The sequence below is a fragment of the Mus caroli genome, unplaced genomic scaffold (genome assembly GCF_978045245.1).
Source record: "Mus caroli unplaced genomic scaffold, Mus_caroli_1 scaffold_11, whole genome shotgun sequence".
Lineage (NCBI taxonomy): Eukaryota > Metazoa > Chordata > Mammalia > Rodentia > Muridae > Mus > Mus caroli.
This window is the reverse complement of record NW_028227266.1, coordinates 121,867,618-121,886,016: the sequence shown is the minus strand read 5'-3', so window position 1 is coordinate 121,886,016 and position 18,399 is coordinate 121,867,618. Positions and strand designations below refer to the sequence as shown.

At 41.3% G+C, this 18,399-nt stretch overlaps 1 protein-coding gene across 2 annotated transcripts in view; it reads right to left on the bottom strand.

Moving 5' to 3' along the window:
* Positions 1–18,399, bottom strand: part of Kif15 (kinesin family member 15) — a 68,182-nt gene that overhangs the window by 30,683 nt on the left and 19,100 nt on the right. For both annotated transcript variants that reach the window (XM_085828218.1, XM_021172839.3), the window contains exons 6-14: positions 17,610–17,707; positions 13,593–13,772; positions 11,524–11,733; positions 9,965–10,090; positions 9,698–9,820; positions 4,779–4,902; positions 3,500–3,576; positions 3,068–3,277; positions 1,698–1,875 (exon numbers count right to left, since the gene is read on the bottom strand). In XM_085828218.1, the coding sequence (XP_085684344.1) occupies positions 1,698–1,875; positions 3,068–3,277; positions 3,500–3,576; positions 4,779–4,902; positions 9,698–9,820; positions 9,965–10,090; positions 11,524–11,733; positions 13,593–13,772; positions 17,610–17,707 (1,326 nt within the window). The remainder of the gene's footprint in view (positions 1–1,697; positions 1,876–3,067; positions 3,278–3,499; positions 3,577–4,778; positions 4,903–9,697; positions 9,821–9,964; positions 10,091–11,523; positions 11,734–13,592; positions 13,773–17,609; positions 17,708–18,399) is intronic.

Genomic DNA, 18,399 nt, shown 5'->3' with positions numbered 1-18,399 from the left:
TTTGGTTTTTCGAGACAGGGTTTCTCTGTGTAGCCCTGGCTGTCCTGGAACTCACTTTGTAGACCAGGCTGGCCTCGAACTCAGAAATCCGCCTGCCTCTGCCTCCCGAGTGCTGGGATTAAAGGCGTGCGCCACCACGCCCGGCTTGAATAAATCTTTTACCAAAAAAAAAAAAAGTATCACTAAAAAAAAAAGATATATTAATAACAGGCCTTTCCTTGGTATAACAATTAGCTGAACAATTTATTATCCTGTGATGTAGGGAAAAATCTTTAAAAATTATTTTTAAAATATAAAGAAATACAGAAAAGGCTGGAGAAATGGCTCAGCAGTTAAGAGCACTGACTGATCTTCCAGAGGCCCTAAGTTCAATTCCCAGCAACCCCATGATGGCTCACACTATCTGTAATGGGATCTGATGCCTTCTTCTGATGTGTCTAAAGACAATTACAGTGTACTCATATAAATAAAATACAATAAATAAAAATAACTTATTTCATAAAAAAAATACATGCAATTGCAATAAATTAGCCCACCAGGTTAAAAAGGCTAAACATAAGATACTGCAAATGTTTCTTTTTCTTCTTTGGGATAGTTTTTTGTTTTCTGTTTTGGTGGCTCTGAATTTTTTTTTAAAATTAATTTTTAAAAATTATGTATATGTGTGTATGCCTATGTATAGGTGTGTGCATTTTTTTTTTGGTTTTTCGAGACAGGGTTTCTCTGTGTAGCCCTGGCTGTCCTGGCACTCACTTTGTAGACCAGGCTGGCCTCGAACTCAGAAATCCGCCTGCCTCTGCCTCCCGAGTGCTGGGATTAAAGGCGTGCGCCACCACGCCCGGCTAGGTGTGTGCATTTGAGTGCAGGTGCCCCAAAAGATCAGTAGTGTTGATCCCCTGAAGGTGGGGTATAAGAGATGTGAGCTGCCTACCTAACATGTGTGGGGAACCAGGGTCAAGTCCTTTGAAAGAATAACATGCTGCACTAAACCACCTAGCTAGCTCTGCTTTGAATTCTTTTTCTTTTTGGTTTCTTTTCTGATGTGGGAGTGGGCCTCATTTCATAGTCCAGGTTATCCCCAAAATGACTATCCCTCAGCCTACTAAGTGCTTGGATTTCAGGTGTGCAGCACATGCACACCCTGATATAACTGTTCCTTCCTCTTTCTCTGGGTATTTGTGGTGTACACGAGTTATGGGAAGGCCAGAAACTAACCTCAGGGGTTTTTCCTTAGGATCTACCTTAAGAGTTCTCCTAATAGACTAGGCTGGTCAGCCAGAGAATTCCAGGATCAACCTGTCAAAGCCTCCCCAGTTCCCCAGGGCTAGGATTACAAGTACAAGTCTACCTTTTTAATTAGAGTTCTAGAAACTCAGAGCCTCATGTTTATATAAGCAAGTACCTTACTGAAATTATCTTTCCTGTTCTACAGATTAATTCTTTAGATTTATTTTTGTCCTATGTGCATAGGTATTTTTTTCTGCATGTATGTCTATGCACCACATGTCTGCCTGGTACCCAAGGAAGCCAGAAAAAGAGCATCAGATCCTTCATCAAAATGGAACTCTGACATGGGTGCTGGGAATTGAACTTGGGTCCTCTGGAAGAGCAGGCAAGGCAGGCTTTTTTTTTTTTTTTTTTTTTTTTAAGTATTGAAGTCATTGCTCCAGCCCCTTTTCACAACAATCATTTCTTACCTTTGTCATTTGTCTCTGTGCTAGACATTTCAGAGAAAGCCTTTTCTAGTCTTGCAATAGACTGGGCATCGATTTCATGGGCTCTTTTCACGGGTGCTAATAACTTCAGTCTTCTATTCTCTTCCCTGAGGGAATGGTTTTCCATAGCATACTTTGCAAGTCTAGGATGGTGCTCCACCTGTGACATTGAGAAATTGCATATTTCATGTATTTATAAATTTTCCTAAGTGAATTGGTCTCTCTGAAAGCCATTCAGAAATTCTAGGACATAGCAATCCTGCTTGTACTCTGCTACAGTCTTCATAGAAAGGGACTTGGCAGTGGTGGGTATATCAAAATGTGTTTATGTTACTTTGCTTGCAACTTCCACCCAAGCCACATAGGACACCCAGCCACAAGTGTGTAACTCTTCACACAAGAAAATGGCTAAATTGACATACTCGAGGATGTAACTCAGAGACACAGCAAGACCCTAGCATGAAAAAGGCTCTGGGTTTGATTCTTAGCACAGAAAGGAAGGAAGGAAGGAAGGAAGGAAGGAAGGAAGGAAGGAAGGAAGGAAGGAAGGAAGGAAGGAGAAAAGGAAAGAAAGAAAGAAAGAAAGAAAGAAAGAAAGAAAGAAAGAAAGAAAAAGAAGAAAAGGAAGGAAGGATGGATGGATGTGATAAAGTGGATGGAGAAATGGCTCAGCAGTTAAGAACACTGACTGCTTTTTCAGAGAACTTAGGTTTAACTCCCAGTACCCACAAAGCTGTAACCCCAGTTCCAGGAGATCCAACGCTCTCTACTGGCTTCCTTGGGCACCAGGCACGCACAGATATGCTTAAAGCAAAACACCCATACACATTAAATACAAATAAATAAATAAATCTTTAAAAAGAGGGGGGAGAGTAGAAAAATTTCTACTAAGACTGAATTGCCCTCTAAAATACATTAACTAGCAAAATGTAGAAAAGTATACAAAATAAATGGAAGTAAAAATGTCCTACTGACTGGACATGTATTAAACATACTGGATACAAAAAAAAGACTATTTTAGTTTTCAAATTTACCTACTCACTCTCTCTAGAAAAAAAAAAGAAAAAAACAAGAACTTCAAATGCTCCACTGTCCTGAGACTGGTCTGGTAGAACTGCTGCAGAGCATAGGTCCATGGGCAAATTACAAATTGCTGGTCTACTTTTTTGTCTTCAGCTTCATACTTGGGAAAGGGGAAAAGAAATGCAGCATATACTACCAGTCAAAAGCGAGGTCTTTCCACTATATTACAGAACGAATTACTGGTGAACACTCTATACACACTTTAGATGGTGAACACTAGTCATACTTTAAAGCTCCCTCCTAGAAACACAGAGGTAGGCTGCACTCACATGTTCTCGAAGGGTCTGGATCTCATCCCTCAGTTCTGACAGCAGGCGATCCTGCTCCTCCGGTAGGAAGCTTCCTCGACCCTCCTTCTGGAGCCTCTCTAGACGCATGATTTGGTCCTCCCGGAACTTCACAATCATTTTATTAGACTGAATAAATTTTTCCTTTTTGAGGGTGAGATCTTCTAGTTGGGTAATTTTTTCTATTAGAGACTTAAGAAATTCAGGATTCAGTTAGACATGAAAAATTATTCAGCTTCCCTACATTCTCATAAACCCATCAGAGAGTACTAAGTCTAAACTCAAAGGCAAGACTTTTGAAAGCCTTTTCCTTATACACCTGTTACTATGTTTCACTCACTGAAGTAATGAAAATCGACCACAACACTAAAGTACAAGATGTTCTGAATCCCGTTTCCTAATTCAATTTCCTACCTTCTTTTCCTGTTCAGATTTCTTAAAGAATAACATTGCTTCCAGGAAATATTCTATGTAATTAGTCTTCTCTTTATCTAAAAGGGGAAAAGAAGAAATATGCTCATTTTTCAAAACTACAACAGTCTTTATTCCTACCAACTATCCTAAGGAACAGAATCTCATGACTGATTAGCAATCTCTCATTAACTTACTTAGCAAATTGGCTGTTCTATGAAGAAAACAAGACATTTCTCTGTATTTACTTAGCACAAACATATTTGGTGAAAGAAACAGAAATGGTTTGTTTTTAAAACTGCAGCTGGGGCTGGAGAGATGGCTCAGTGGTTAAGAGCACTGCCTGCTTTTCCGAAGGACGGGGATTACTTCCCAGTGCCAACATGGCATCTATCTATAACTCCTGTTCCAGGGAATCCAACACCATCACACAGACATACATGCAGTCAAAACATCAATGTATATAAAATATATAAATTATTTTTAAAAATTGTAGCCTAGGTTGGTATCAAACTTAAGGCAATTCTGCCGCAATTCTCCCAAATGCTGGACTTATAAGCATGAAACATCAGAGCTAGAAATGAGTCTATAAGGAACAAGGAGGAGACCCACGTGTGCCTATGAAAACTTATTTATTGACACTGTCTTAGTCAGCCACTCTACAGAAAGACTAGGCTGTCTAACAGTTAGAGGGTGGCTAGTTCTAGATCTTGCATCAGCTTCCTGAGTTCTGGGAGTCAGGTTATAGACTATGCTCAGTCTCATACATACTGTTGTTTGTTGCTTATTAGTTTGGTTTTGTATATTACTGGAAACCACACCTAGGGCCTCACATAGGCCAGGCAATGTGTCTACTACCAAGACACATTCCTAGCCCCAGTTCTGTTTTTGTTTGTTTTTTGTTGCTGCTTTTACATTTTATGGCTCTCAATCCTACAAACTATTTTTGAAAAAACATTTCCTGTTCAATCTCAAAAATCATAATGTTGATTATATGCTAAGGCAGAATGTTGGCTGTGACCTAATGAAATTTGTTTCTTTTTAGAACTTATTAGGAGAGGAATTACTCAAAATCATTGTGAATCTCCTTCTCACTGCACCTCAGATGCCGTCTGATTCACACAAAGCGCCACTTCTCCACATATGAAAGAAGGAGAGTGGGTGTGAGAAATGTGGGAAGCCTCACTGTATGTTGACCACCCATCTATCTAACAGTAGGAGTTCTTGACATAACATTCCCATGAAGTCTTTCCAAGGGAGAAGGACAATGAGTTCAACCTACCTCTGGCCAATAAGCTTTCTGGTGTTATCTGCCCAGAAGTAAATTGAGACAGTTGTTCTTTGAGCCTCTTCACTTCAGCTTGCAGTTGGCTGACATTTCCTTGGGTGTCTTCATTTACCACAGCCTAGACAAGAATTAATAAAGCACTGAAAGACCACCCTTCAAGTTGTACAATCCTGTTTTTCATTTGTTTGGTATGAGCGGGAATGTGGAAAACCAAATAAAACTATCCATCAATCTGACCAACAGCAAACCAGCCACTAAAACAGCATGCTGAAGTGGGCAGCAAGCTCCTTCTTCCTGTGCCTATATAACAACGGTCAGAGCCCAAGCAGCAGAGCTGCCCTCTTCCTCTTGCCATCCCCTCCTCCCACTCAATCAGTCCTATCTTAGGCCAGGTCACCTTCAGATCTGAGTGTATCATCCTGACATTTAAGAACCATGTATCCTCTTTCAAACACCTCAGCAAGGCTATTTCCCCTCTGTCCATCAGCCTTTGGTGAAAAACTCTGGCTTAAAAGGGCACGATTCTGTCAGGCTGTGTACCTGCCTCCTCACTGCAGGGGTGCTGGGAGCACCACTGGCATGCTGTTCAGGGGAGGCAGAACACAGTCGTAACAAGGGTTCCCAGCCTGTGTTCTTCTGGGCAAGAAATATCGTGATCTGGGACAAATGCCATGGTTTACAATCTCCTGTGTACCCAGACACCACTAGGGACCTCAGGGAGTTGAGGAAGGGGGCAGGGGTCTGTGCTTCGCCTACACGCTAGGCAGGAAGGGGATGGCTGACTCCTGGACAGGTCAGACTCTCCAGAAGACGTAGGCATGGCCTCTCCCATTTGATGATTCCTGATGAGGGAGACAGTCCTTGCTTGTCCAAACTGCTTTATTTTATGGGAGATGTGAATTATGTCTTACTCTGGGTGAACCAGGGATGAAATACCTTTCACAGGGAAGAATGCCCAGGAAGGAAAGCTCATTGCCTAAACACTAAGTCCTATCCAGATACCTCATTAGCACAGAGACCTCCTGGTTTTTATGCTACGTGACCAACTGTCATGGTCTTTTCAGTGGGGTATCATGGTTACATGTTCCAGGACAGGTATAGCTTAGCAGAAAGCTGGCTCCATGCCTACCATTCTCAATTCTGAGATTCCCCAGGCTGTTAAACCTGTTTCAACCTTACCAGTTCTTTTGTCTGGTGGCATGGTCCACTTGTCTCACAATCCCCAACAGAGCAGAAACCACCTCCCAGGGGCCAACCCCAGCATCCAGGAACTGAGGAAGGCAGCTGACATGAGGGATGGATGGAGGTGGCGATTGTGGCCAAAGCTGCTTTACCTTTGGCAACTTCTACCTTCTTTAACTCTTTGCTATTCTGTGGCCAAAAGCCTCTGGCTTCTGGCAATTTAACTCCTTCTGATTGAAGCAGGGGATTAAAAAAAAAACTTAGTTATCTGAGCTCTTTTCTCTCTGGCTCAAGGGCACCTCTATGGCCAGTTAAGAGGCTAGGACTTTGTCAACTCTCTGCAAGTCAGAGAGAAAAGAAAAGGAAGGAAAAAGGAAGAAAGGCACACACACTATATAGTCACATACAAATAAACACTTTGGCCAGACCCGACCTATTTCATCAATTCCACAACTGTTCATGCATACTTATATACATACACATATACCTACACATGTACTATGTACAGACAGACAGACAGACAGACACACACACACACACACACACACACATATATATGGTGGATGTGGCAGAGCCCCAAAAGCCACATTCTACTTCTCTCTTGCATTTTTATATCTTCTGAGACAAAAGTTCTTTATAATATTACCTCATAGATGAAATGTTATACAAAAGGGGAGTTACAGAAGGATGTTCATAGTAAGTTCCAAGCAGTGTTTCATCATTCTATAAGCTCATTATAAGTTCAAAAGCAACAGCTGCAAATAGCCTGGCTTAATCATAGTGCACACCTGTGGCCTCATCCTTAGACCTGACCTAGAATAAATATTTTCCTTTGATCACAAATCTGTCTCAAGCCTATTTCTCTTCTAGTGCAATTATGAAAGCTCATTGTACTCCTTATTATGCAGCCTTTACTTACTATTCTATAAGAAGGGGGCACATCCTAGTCTTGATTCCTTATTATATCACTCTGGAAAACAACTAAGAACATCTTACACTTTCTTCTTAAAATTATTTGAATCAAATCAAGAATGCTATAATTAATTCATCTAGCATTAATTCATGAAAGTTCATCTTCATGTTGTTTTGCAGGAAATTTGCCCAATAAGGTGGGCTAATGCCCAGAAATCATTAGGCTATGTAATAGTGACAGGAAAGACAGATCAGCAGTGAGAAGCAATACTGGGATGAAGTCTCTGAGGACCTTGTCTCTCAGAGTGCACCCATCACAGCCATGCAAAATGGTGGGCCATCTTGAAAAAACTCACTTGCTTGCCACAGCCTTTTCTGGATGGCTTCTGACAATGACCCTCTTCAGTGAGAGCCACTTTGTTTCTAGAGTTGGCCCATAAGCAGGGATTGATTTCAGAGTTCATTTGTGTTCTATCACAGTAATAAATGTTATCTTCACTTTCTTAAAATAATGTTATTATTTAAATGGTTTCAAACAAATGCTATCACCATGGTAAATAAATGGTGTCTTCCATTTCTTAAAGATGCCCTGTTTAAAACAATCTCTTAAAAAACCAAAACAAAACAAAAAAACCCAACAACAACAAAAAAGGCCACCAAAGGCATCACTGTGGCAAGGGATGCGAGTAGTAGACATGGCACACGTGGAGGAGACAGGGATGATATGGAATCATTACGTACTTATTGTTCAATTGTTATAAATCTAAAGCTGCTTTAAAAATTGTTTATTGCTGGGCGGTGGTGGTGTAGGCTTTTAGTCTTAGTACTCAGAAGGCAGAGACAGGAGGATCTCTGTGAGCTCGTGGCTCGATCAGCCTGGTCTACCTAGTGAGCCTAGGTCTATCTTGACCTAAGGACAGTCAAGGCTACACACAGAAATCCTGTCTAAAAACAAAAACACAAAAAACAAAAAACAAAAACAATGAAAGGTAAAGTTTATTAAGGGTAATAACAAACAACAACAGCTAAGCACCAGACAGACCAGAGGCCTAGCTATGAAATACTCAACTATTTCAGTGAGGAAAAACCTCCTGTGACAAACCAAATCCTCTGTGTTCTTGTCTTCAGTTCAGCCTGCCCACCTGGAAATATTAACAGTTGATCTTTCCCATTAACAGGTTGACAGGTTGAACAGGACTTACCATTGGGAGCAGGTAGTACAAAGATGTTAGTTTTGTTGTTCATATGTTTAAAAGTACTTTCCAATTGCTTCTGATTCATATGGCCAGCCTCATTATGAGGCATTCTGACATCACTATTATATCAGTGACACCGTAAGTGTAATCATTAACATGGTTCTACTCTTGAAAGCCTTCTGGTAAGCCAAGACTAAGCCAGGAAGTTCTCCTGATGTTTCCTCTTCATATTGTTAACATTCATGTAAACAGTGGATGGGACCCAAAAAAAGAAGGAAAAGATGAGACCTATGTTGTTCTCACTTATCCAGTGGGAAGAACAATGTGCCTGCTTCATTCTGCTAAAAGAACTGGGTATAATATAAGATGCCCAGTTTTTCCCTTTAAAAGGGAAAGAATGAATCTACCAATTTATGGCACAGTTGTTTTGTCTGAAACCAACTCTTGTTGGTCTTCTGACAGTATGTACTAGGTATTGGTAAAGTGCTATGTATAGGCAAATATGGACTTTGCTTTGGTGGGTGCTGTGTTTTATAAAAATGAAGAGAGAAGGAATGTGCCTGGTGGAGGTGCAGTCAGGGTTGGGGGAGGGGTGCCTCTGTGGGCCCATGCTGAGGTGTCCCTTCCCCCTGAGGGACCAGCCTCAGGATGGTATAGTATAGAGTTTATTCAGGGCATGGGGAGGGGAGCTGGCAGGGGAGGAGAGACAGAGAAAGGCAGGCAGGGAGGGAGGGAAGGAGGGAGGGAGGGAAGTGGAGAGAGAGAAAAGAAGAGAGATGTGGGGGGAAATGGGGGAGGGAAATGAGGAGAGATGGGGAAGGGGAGAGAGGACAGAGCAAAAGCAAGAAGGCAAGAGAGAGCAAAGGGAGCAAGCAGCCCCTTTTATACTGAGTCAGGTATACCTGGCTGTTGCCAGGCAACTGTGGGGTGGAACTTAGACAAAATGCTAACAGTGGACACAGCAAATGCTATTGTTCACATACTGTCTATGACTGCTTTCTTAGAGCAAAGACAGACCTGAGTAGTTGAAATGAACCATATGGTACAAGAAGCATTAAGTGGTTTATCAACTAGTACTTTATAAGAAAAGCTTCCTGACTGGAGGTGTATACCACTATTAAAGAGATGACTTGATATAAAATCAAATGAGGAATATGCAGAGATGTACACAACTTAAAAGGCAAATTTCATTACAACGAGGTGACTTTCATAGCATTATTCTTTGTTACCATATATATTACATATGGGTTCAGGGCAGGCACATGTATGCAAACTGATGTGCATGCACGAAAAACATACCAACTCTGCTTGTATAGTTTAGGCTTATTACTCTCCCATCCAACAACAAAAGGAAAATTGCCTTAAAAACAAGCAGACAGCAAAACCATAACAACCACACGACAAACCTGGAGTTTCAAATGCCATGCATAAGGCTGCAAAGCATGAACAGGGTATGGTGCTGCTTGCCTTACTCCCAAAACTCAGGCGGCTGAGACAGGAGGTCTACCAACTTTATGATTACCCTGTGATATATAGCCCTAATATAAATAAATAAATAAATAAGCAAGCAAACAAACAAATAGATGAATAAATGCAAAATACAATGCTAGAGGTGCATTTTACCTTGTTTTTAATCAGCTTGGCTCTTTGAGCAAAATTAAGTGTTGACAGTGTTTCCCCAAAACACCTGGATCCTGGATGAACATTTGCAATTATGGCTGTTTTGGCATTGCCACCAAGGGAGTCCTGTTTAATGACATCAATGGTGTATGTTTTTAGACTGTAAATCCTAAGATATTTTTCAGAAAATAATAAAGACTCAGAAACACTTCCACTGTCAGTTCCAGTAAACATAATGCAAAGGTTGCAGGAACCAGTGATCAGCTTTACCCGAAGTAAGAAGGTAAGTTTGGAGTCTCTGTAGCAGATATGCCTCTGTTTTCCATTACCCACATCAACAAGGGCAGTGATGACTTGGCCCAGGCAGCTCAGTGATCGGTTTATGTTACCTGCTTCCTAAGGAATTAGGGGAAAGCAAAAATAGGTGCAACGTCACTCTTTGGTGTTCTGAGCTAACATTTAAGTAGCAAGACAACAACCTGGGATGGAAAGCGAAGGAGAGTCAAAGTTAAAGTCAACTTGTAAGCAAGAACAGCATGCTCAGTCATCCCTCTTCCTGTGTCGTGTGCACTCTAACTGCAGTGCTGTAAAAGTCCCAGTGCACTACAGACTGCTTGGCATCTGAATTTGACTTCTTCCACAGAATCAAATGTGGCATAGCATTCTCTCTCACTATTGGTCAGCAGCAGCAAGCTGGAGCTCCAGAAAGCATGAGACCTTACTGACTGGAATGTTTGTCAGGTTAGATATATCGAACGCACTTCTGGTTTATGATGTTTCAGCCTAACCAGATTTCTTTGGAGGCAACACCACTAGAAGTCAAGCAGAACCTGTACAGCACGTTTCTCTCTTGACAGAGCCATGAGCCTTCTGCTGACTGTAAGCTCAGCAGGATCGAAGCTCTCTTCCACAGCTGACTCACCTCTCTTAGGTCACATTCCTCAATCGCATAACTTGTACATATTTCAGTCAACACTTAGATATATATATACTGGCAGTACACAGCACAATCAGTTTCTTTCCCACTGCTCATAGCTCAGGCTATGTGCCTTCCCACTTCAAGGATTATACATGACTGCTCTCCTTTCTTGTTAGCTCCTCCCCTCTGATTCTGGCAGGAGTAGATCAGAATCTACATTCCAGTCAGTAAGGTCTCATGCTTTCTGGAGCTCCAGCCTGCTGCTGCTGCTGCTGACCAATAGTGAGAGAGAATGCTATGCCACATTTGATTCTGTGGAAGAAGTCAAATTCAGAGAGTAGATTCAGGAGTAGTAGTAATAGACCTACTTGTTTATAGTATAGTTCTTCTACAGGAAACCACACACATGCTCCAAACATTTCAATGTTTTCCAGGGTATAGAAAGCTGAGAACAAATGTGGCCTGGCACTCATGGTCCTAATTGACCTGGGCTTCCTTGCTCTATAACTGATCAATCTACTGATGCACACTGAAATACTTAATGCATAGTTGCTTTACAAGGCCCAACAAACCTTGAAATATCACTCTGCAGGGTAGGTATTCTCTGTTCCTCTTTCCAGAACCAAACCCTGGTTTCTATGCGACAACTACTATTAAAGACATCCATCCTCCCAACGGTCTACTCCACAGAGCCTTTCTTTGTTCCCTCATGGCCAAAAGTAGCCACTCTTGCTCCTGACAGGGATAGACTCCTACCCGTTTCTGCTTACTGCCATAATCTCATAAAATCTTTGCTCCTTCTTAGTAGGAACAACTCTTATTTCTTCTAAAGTCTTCTCTGTACTTGGTGCAGCACTGACTTTTCAGTAACAGTTCACACTAAGTAAGAAGGCCGTTACTGCATTCCTACCTTCAGCCTCATCCCTTCTGCATGGGTGTCTTTTTGCCTCTCAGATCCTGCTAAGTCCACCAGGTTGAGTAAGGAGGTCCGAATGTTCACGGTCTCGCTGCTTTTCTCCATTGATTCTATTGTGATTGTAAAGACTGCATGAGACCTAGAAGACTCTCTGTTCATAGATGTTGATGCTACACGTCTGTTCCTCCAGCCTCTAGATAAGACCTTGGGAAAAGGAGACGGTTACACGAAGCCACAATAGGTACCCAAGGCAGATCCAAAACATAACATAATACAAATAACACATAGGTAATTATCCACCTTCACAACAGAGTAGCTTCCATATAGAACAGGGGCCTTTCCATTGATATTTAGCTTTGTGAGAATTTATGTAATCACAAGTTCTAAGAAGTATATATTTAGATACCAAAATTGGTAGACCTATAAAGAATAATATCAAACAATTTTCTTCTTTCCCTCTTCATGTCATAGAAAGAGTCAGTGTTGCTAGTTTGGCCTGGAGCTCACTACATAACTCAAGCTGGCTTTGATCCTGCTGCTTCACCTCCCAAGTACTGTGACTGTAGACGTGAATCCCACGCTTTAGCTTAGATAATAAAAATTCTAAGCCAAAAAGAAATCTCAAATCATCTTTAGTCTAATGTTTTGGCAGCTTTCTCCCTGCAAAGATTTTTTTCTTTCCATTCAGACAAGAAAAAGTATCAAGGTTTAGATCACAGGCTCTCAGACAAGCCAGAGTTCAAACTCTGAGTCTACTATTTACAAGGTGTGACTATAAAAAATTTCTGCTTCTGGGGGCTGGAGAGATGGCTCAGCAGTTAAGAGCACTGACTGCTCTTCCAGAAGGCCTGAGTTCAATTCCCAGCAACCACATGGTGGCTCACAGCCATCTGTAATGGGATCTGATGCCTCTTCTAGTGTGTCTGAAGACAGCTACAGTGTACTCATATAAAATAAATAAATATTCTTTCAAAAAAAAAAGTTCTGCTTCTATATTTAAAAATAAGCAATGTGGGAGCAAGGTACAGTGATGCAAGCTTTCAATCGCAGCACACTGGGAGGCAGAGGCAGAAGCAGGCAAATCTCTATGAGGATGAGGCCTGATCTACAAAGTAAGTTCTAGGATACCCAGAGCTACAGAGAAACCAAAGAGCATGTGTGCACTGACCTCACAGGATAGAATATCTAATATATATATTTCCCCCACCACCTTGGGATGTTACTGAAGTCTATATTGTGAGTCAACATCAAGTGAGGATTGAAATGAGGCATTACTTTAGACAGATGCTGGGAATGTCAAGCCTTAAGCAACGTTGTGGGTTTCTTTGGGAGAGGGGAGGGTAGTGGTGGCTTAGACAAGGACTCTCTATAGCCCTTACTAGCTGGTAACTGTGTTTAAATCAGCCTGGCCTCCGACTGGGTATCCAGCAGACCTACCTGCCTCTTCCTCACACTGTAGGGACTAAAGGAGTGTACTGCCATCCTTGGCCTCAGCTAAGATTCCTAACAGACCTGTAGCTGATGCTGATGACCTGCGAAACACAACTTGGAGAATTATACTCGCAATAAATGTAAGGGTAACAGAGAACCCAGGAAAGTTACATCAAAGGCTACAATGCTAGATATTAAAACACTATTAATGAAACGGTATACACCGAAATCACTTGTCAGTGTTGTAGATTATACAAATGGCCTTTGACTACTAGTCAACCTCTATACCACTGACCCAATTCCCCATAAAATTGCTATTACTCAAATTACTTATAGTTCTTCAACAGTACCTTATGCTTCCTTTTCATACTATTAAAGAATATTTAATATGAGGTCAATTATATATTTATATAGCTTAAAAAATATCTCTTAGACACAGGACAAATTCCAAAAGCTATAGAACCACATTTTCTTACTTAACTCTTTGAACATTTAATTAACATTTGAATACTTTTTGTTTTGCTATGCCTTTATGAAACCTTTTTAGCATCTCAACCTTGACTCTTTGAGATGAGGATACTTTCATAGCATGTTTATTGCCTGAACATCAAACGTATCTCCTGGCAGGGTACCTGGTAGGTCTCGGCAGCTGAGGTCACTGCCTGCTCCACTGCACCGACCACGAAGACTCCCTTCTTTATGTGCTCTCTCAAATACAGTCCGACTGACGCCGAGTCCAGGAGGTCATATATCTGCTCATTGTAGACCTCAATAAAGGAGCACTTACAAAGGAAACTCTTCCCAGCTCCAGCCTGTCAAAGAAAAGCACGCTGCTTTTAGTCATTCATTTTCTATGAGCTATTTCAGGTATACTTTCCTATTGTCCTTTAGTATAATGTAAAACATCAAAAAAGTCAGTGAAAATAATTTGGAAAACTAATTCCAAAACATTATTTATTTAATTTTTAAGTATCATCACTGCAACCCCAGGAGTGGGGGTACCCACCTCTTTGGAGAGGCTCCAAAGAGCCTGCTCACAACAACAGGAGCAGAGCAATTCAACTAAGTTTCCACTGTTCTCCATATTGTACTGCCTCATAAAGCTTTGGTTTTTAACATTTATTTATTTGTATGTATAAACATACTCATATGTGAAATATATGTGTAGAGTTGAGGACAACTTCTGAGAGTCAGTTACCACCTTCTGCCATTTGGGTCCCAAGGGATCTTGATCAGTTTGTCAAGCTTGGTGGCAAGCACCTTTATCCATTGAACCATATCATTGGTCCAGATAGTTTTACTTGATGTAAGATTCATGTTCTTTAAAAGACTGAAAATAATTCATCCTAAAAAACTATAAATTTGGGGATGGAGGGATAACTCAGTGGGTAAAAACACTTGTTGCTCTTATAAAAATCTTGGCCTTGGTTTTCAGCCCCCACATAGGAGCTAACAACATCATGTCCAGGTCTGTTGCCCTTCTCTAGCATCCACAATGTACATATGTACATATGATGCTCTTACATACAGGTAAAACACTCATTAAAGAAAACCTTACTTTAAAAAAACAAAAAACCCACCTCGAAGGCTAGAGAGATAGATTAGTACATAAGACACTTGACTCTTCTTCAGAGGATCCTCATTAGAGTCTCGGTACACACATAGAGGCTCATAAACATCTGTAACTCCAGTCCCAGGGGATCTCGCGTGCTCTTCTGGCCTCCTTGGGTACCAGATATGCCCATGGACATAGACATACATGCTGACAAAAACCCCAATATTCATTAAAAAAAAGGGTTTGTTTTTTTTAAAAGACAGGGTTTTTCTTTGTAGTCCTGGCTGTCCTGGAATTCTCTGTAGATCAGGCTGGCCTTGATCTTAGAGATCTGTCTGCCTCTGCCTTCCACATGGGATTAAAGGCATGTACCATCACTATCCCACTCTAAAAAAATTTTAGCCATAGAAATACATGGTGCTAAGTTTAATTATTTTACTGTCATACACTAAGTCTACCTGCTATTTTAGGCACATTTCTGCCAAGGAATAAATGGTGAGCTGATGCTATATACCAATTTCTTTGATATATAAGTATGTAAAGCACATAAGAACAATGGTTCTTTTTTTTCAATTTTTTATTAGATATTTTCTTCATTTACATTTCAAATGCTATCCTGAAAGTCCCCTATACCCTCCCCCTACCGTGCTCCCCTACCCACCCACTCCCACTTCTTGGCCCTCGAGTTCCCCTGTACTGAGGCATATAAAGTTTGCAAGACCAAGGGGCCTCTCTTCCCAATGATGGCTGGGTTCTTTTAAAAAAAATTATTTTATTTATATAAGTACACTGTAGCTATTTCCAGATACACCAGAGGAGAACATCAGATCCCTTTACTGATGGTTGTGAGCTACCATGTGGTTGCTGGGAATTGAACTTTGGACCTTTGGAAGAGCAGACAGTGCTCTTAACCACTGAGCCATCTCTCCAGCCCCAGAACAAGGGTTCTTGAAGTAAAAATGTAAGGGTTCTTTGGAGAGTCAGTTGTGCTAGATGGGGCAAACACATGAAGGAATGTTTTCCTGAGGTGGACACAGGTGAAAGACTAAGGCAGACTCATGAAGCAGACGCAGGATGTTCTGCTAAAGCAAGCACGTGAAAGGACACGTGATGAAGTATTCTTTGCTAACAACACACATGTACTGGACTGCCTTACATTGCATAGTTGAGCTCAATTTCTCGGGAATCCATAGAGAGAAACACACCAAAAAACTTTTGGTGGTGTGCTACAGTTTCTTGCCACTTCCCCAGACTCTGGCTGATTGGCAGTGATGTCAGCTGAGATAAACGCATATTCTGAGACAAGACATGTTCTGAGGCAAGACCCATGGAGGAGACGTGATATTTGGAGGTATAAATAGGACTCAACAGACAAGACAGTGATGGAGACTGAGCTAGGCTTGCTTATAGAGTTAGCTGTGCAATGGTGGTTGTTCTTGAGTATTCACAGATCTTTGCTTTGCTGAGAGAGGCACAGCCCAGAACTTCTCTTGGTGTTGCTGTTAGTCCTGGTCCCTCTAGGCTGAGGCCTGGCTGTCTCTGCTAGGTAGTGCCACTGCTGCTGATTCCTCTTTGCTATCCCCACTCTACCAAACTGGACTGCTGATATCCATGAAGTGAAGTGTTTACAAGTGGATTGAGCTGCTGCTGCTAACCTGTGAACTGAACTGCCAGTTTCCAGACAATACAGATGAGAGTTGCTCCAAAGAACCTTTTTAAACGGGTCAACTTCCCCTGTATCCTTTCTTTTCCACTACCTCTGGTGGGTGGTAGGCTACAAAAGAGGTTAAAGCATTTAAGAACCATCATTAAAAATAGGTTTTGAAAATATTAAAATTACAGGTTCTTTTTTAAAAGATTATTTATTTTATGTATATAAGTATACACTGTAGCTGTACAGATAGTTGTGAGCTTTCATCGAGTTGTTGGGAATTTAGGACCTCTGCTCACTCCGGTAGACCGCGCTCACTCTGGCTCAAAGATTTAGAATGATGAAGTCATAACCCACATGGAACAAGATGACAATGGGGTGCAAGCAAGTTCTGCAAACAAACAAGGATGGGTCCATCATTAATGTCCATCAATGAGGACTTATGGACACCTTTAAGCTTGGGCACAGCTGGAGGATGGGACTTTCAGTGTTTCTCTATGTATTAGTTACTTTACTGTTGCTCTGATAAAACTCACAGCTATGACAACTTATAGAAGGAAGGGCTTATAATTCCACAGGGTTAGAGGCCATGATGGCAGAAAGGGAGCAACTGCTAAGGAAAAGGAACAGGATGCTAAGGCCAGAAACAGAGGGCTCAAATCGCAAAACACAAGCAGGAAGAAGAGAGTAAACTTGAGACTTTCTAAAAAGCTCGCTTCCAATGACATACTCCTCCCAACAAGGCCATAGCTCCAAAGCCTTCCTGAAAAGCGCAACCAGCAACCAAGCGGAGACCAAGAACGTAAATGCCTGAGACTATGGGATACATTTCTCATTTAAATCACCACACTCTATTTTCCTTGATTGAGTTTTTTTTTAATTGGATATTTTCTCTATTTACATTTCAAATGTTATCCCCTTTCCGGGTTTCCCCTCTGATAAACACCCTCCCCCGGTTGAGATTTTTCTATATAGTTTCTCTCATAAAAATCTTGGAGAGCCCCAGAAGCTTCCACTCTCTTCTGTAGACTTGCAATCAGGCTAGCCTTGAACTCTCTATATAGATTCTCTGAACTTCTTGATATTCTGATCCTCCTACCCCCACCCCCATTGTAATAGAATCACAGGTGTATACCAACACACTCAGTTTTTGCAGTGCTGGGGATTCAAACCCCAGGCCTATTGATGTTTTCATTTTAAATTTATGTGTTGTGTATGTGTGTTTTGCCTGCATGTATGCCTGTGCACCATGTGCATGTCTGGTGCCCAGAGGTTAGGAGAGGATATCAGATCCCCGTGATGGGAGTTACAGACAGTTAGGAGCTGCTTTTGCCACGTGAGTGCTGGAATTGAATGCAGATTCTCTGGAGGAACAGCCGATGCTCTTTACAGCTGAGCCATCTCTCCAGCACCCCAGTGTTTTGTCTTTACAGTAAGCTTTACCTTTTCTTTTTCACGATCAATTAAGGAAAACAAATATTCAAAACTTCGTGGAATTATTCCTCTCAGATTATGAGAAAAATTATCAGAGTCTGATGGTCCTGAGAAAAAAAGAAAAGAATAAAACAAAAACCTTTTATTCTGAGAATCCTTCAAAATGGCAATATTAAAAGGCAGTTTATACAGGAGTAAAATAATATACGGCATAATCAACTTCCTAGTTCTGTTTCAAGCAAGTTACATTTACATCTGTGAAAGACACAATAATAAAACTGTTAGTGAGACTGAAGGAAAAACCAACAACTCAATTCTAAAACATAGGTGTGATCTGACAGAGAAATCTATCCCCATGCAAAGCTTAGCACCTCTCTACTGTCAGGTACTGACATGACTACTCTGTTTTTATACTTTTGTTTTCATAGACTGTGATGGTTTGAAGGAGACTGGGCTCGCATGTTTGAATGATACGTCTGCAGTTAGTGGAACTGTTTGAAAGGATTAGATGTGGCCTTGTCAAAGGAGGTGGGGTGGTGGGGATGGGCTTTCAAGTTTCAAAACCTCACACTATTCCTAGTTAGCTCACTCTCTACGCCTTCTGCTTGTAGATCAGATGTAAGCTCTCAGCCACTGCTCTAGCACCATACTTGTCTGCCTGCTGTCATACTCCCTGCCATGACAGGCAAGGACTAACCCTGTAAAATTGTAAGCCCTGATTAGCTCTTCATTTTATAAACTGCCTTCGTCATGTCTCTTCATAACAAGAGAAATAAGACAGAGACCCACACTGTCCTAA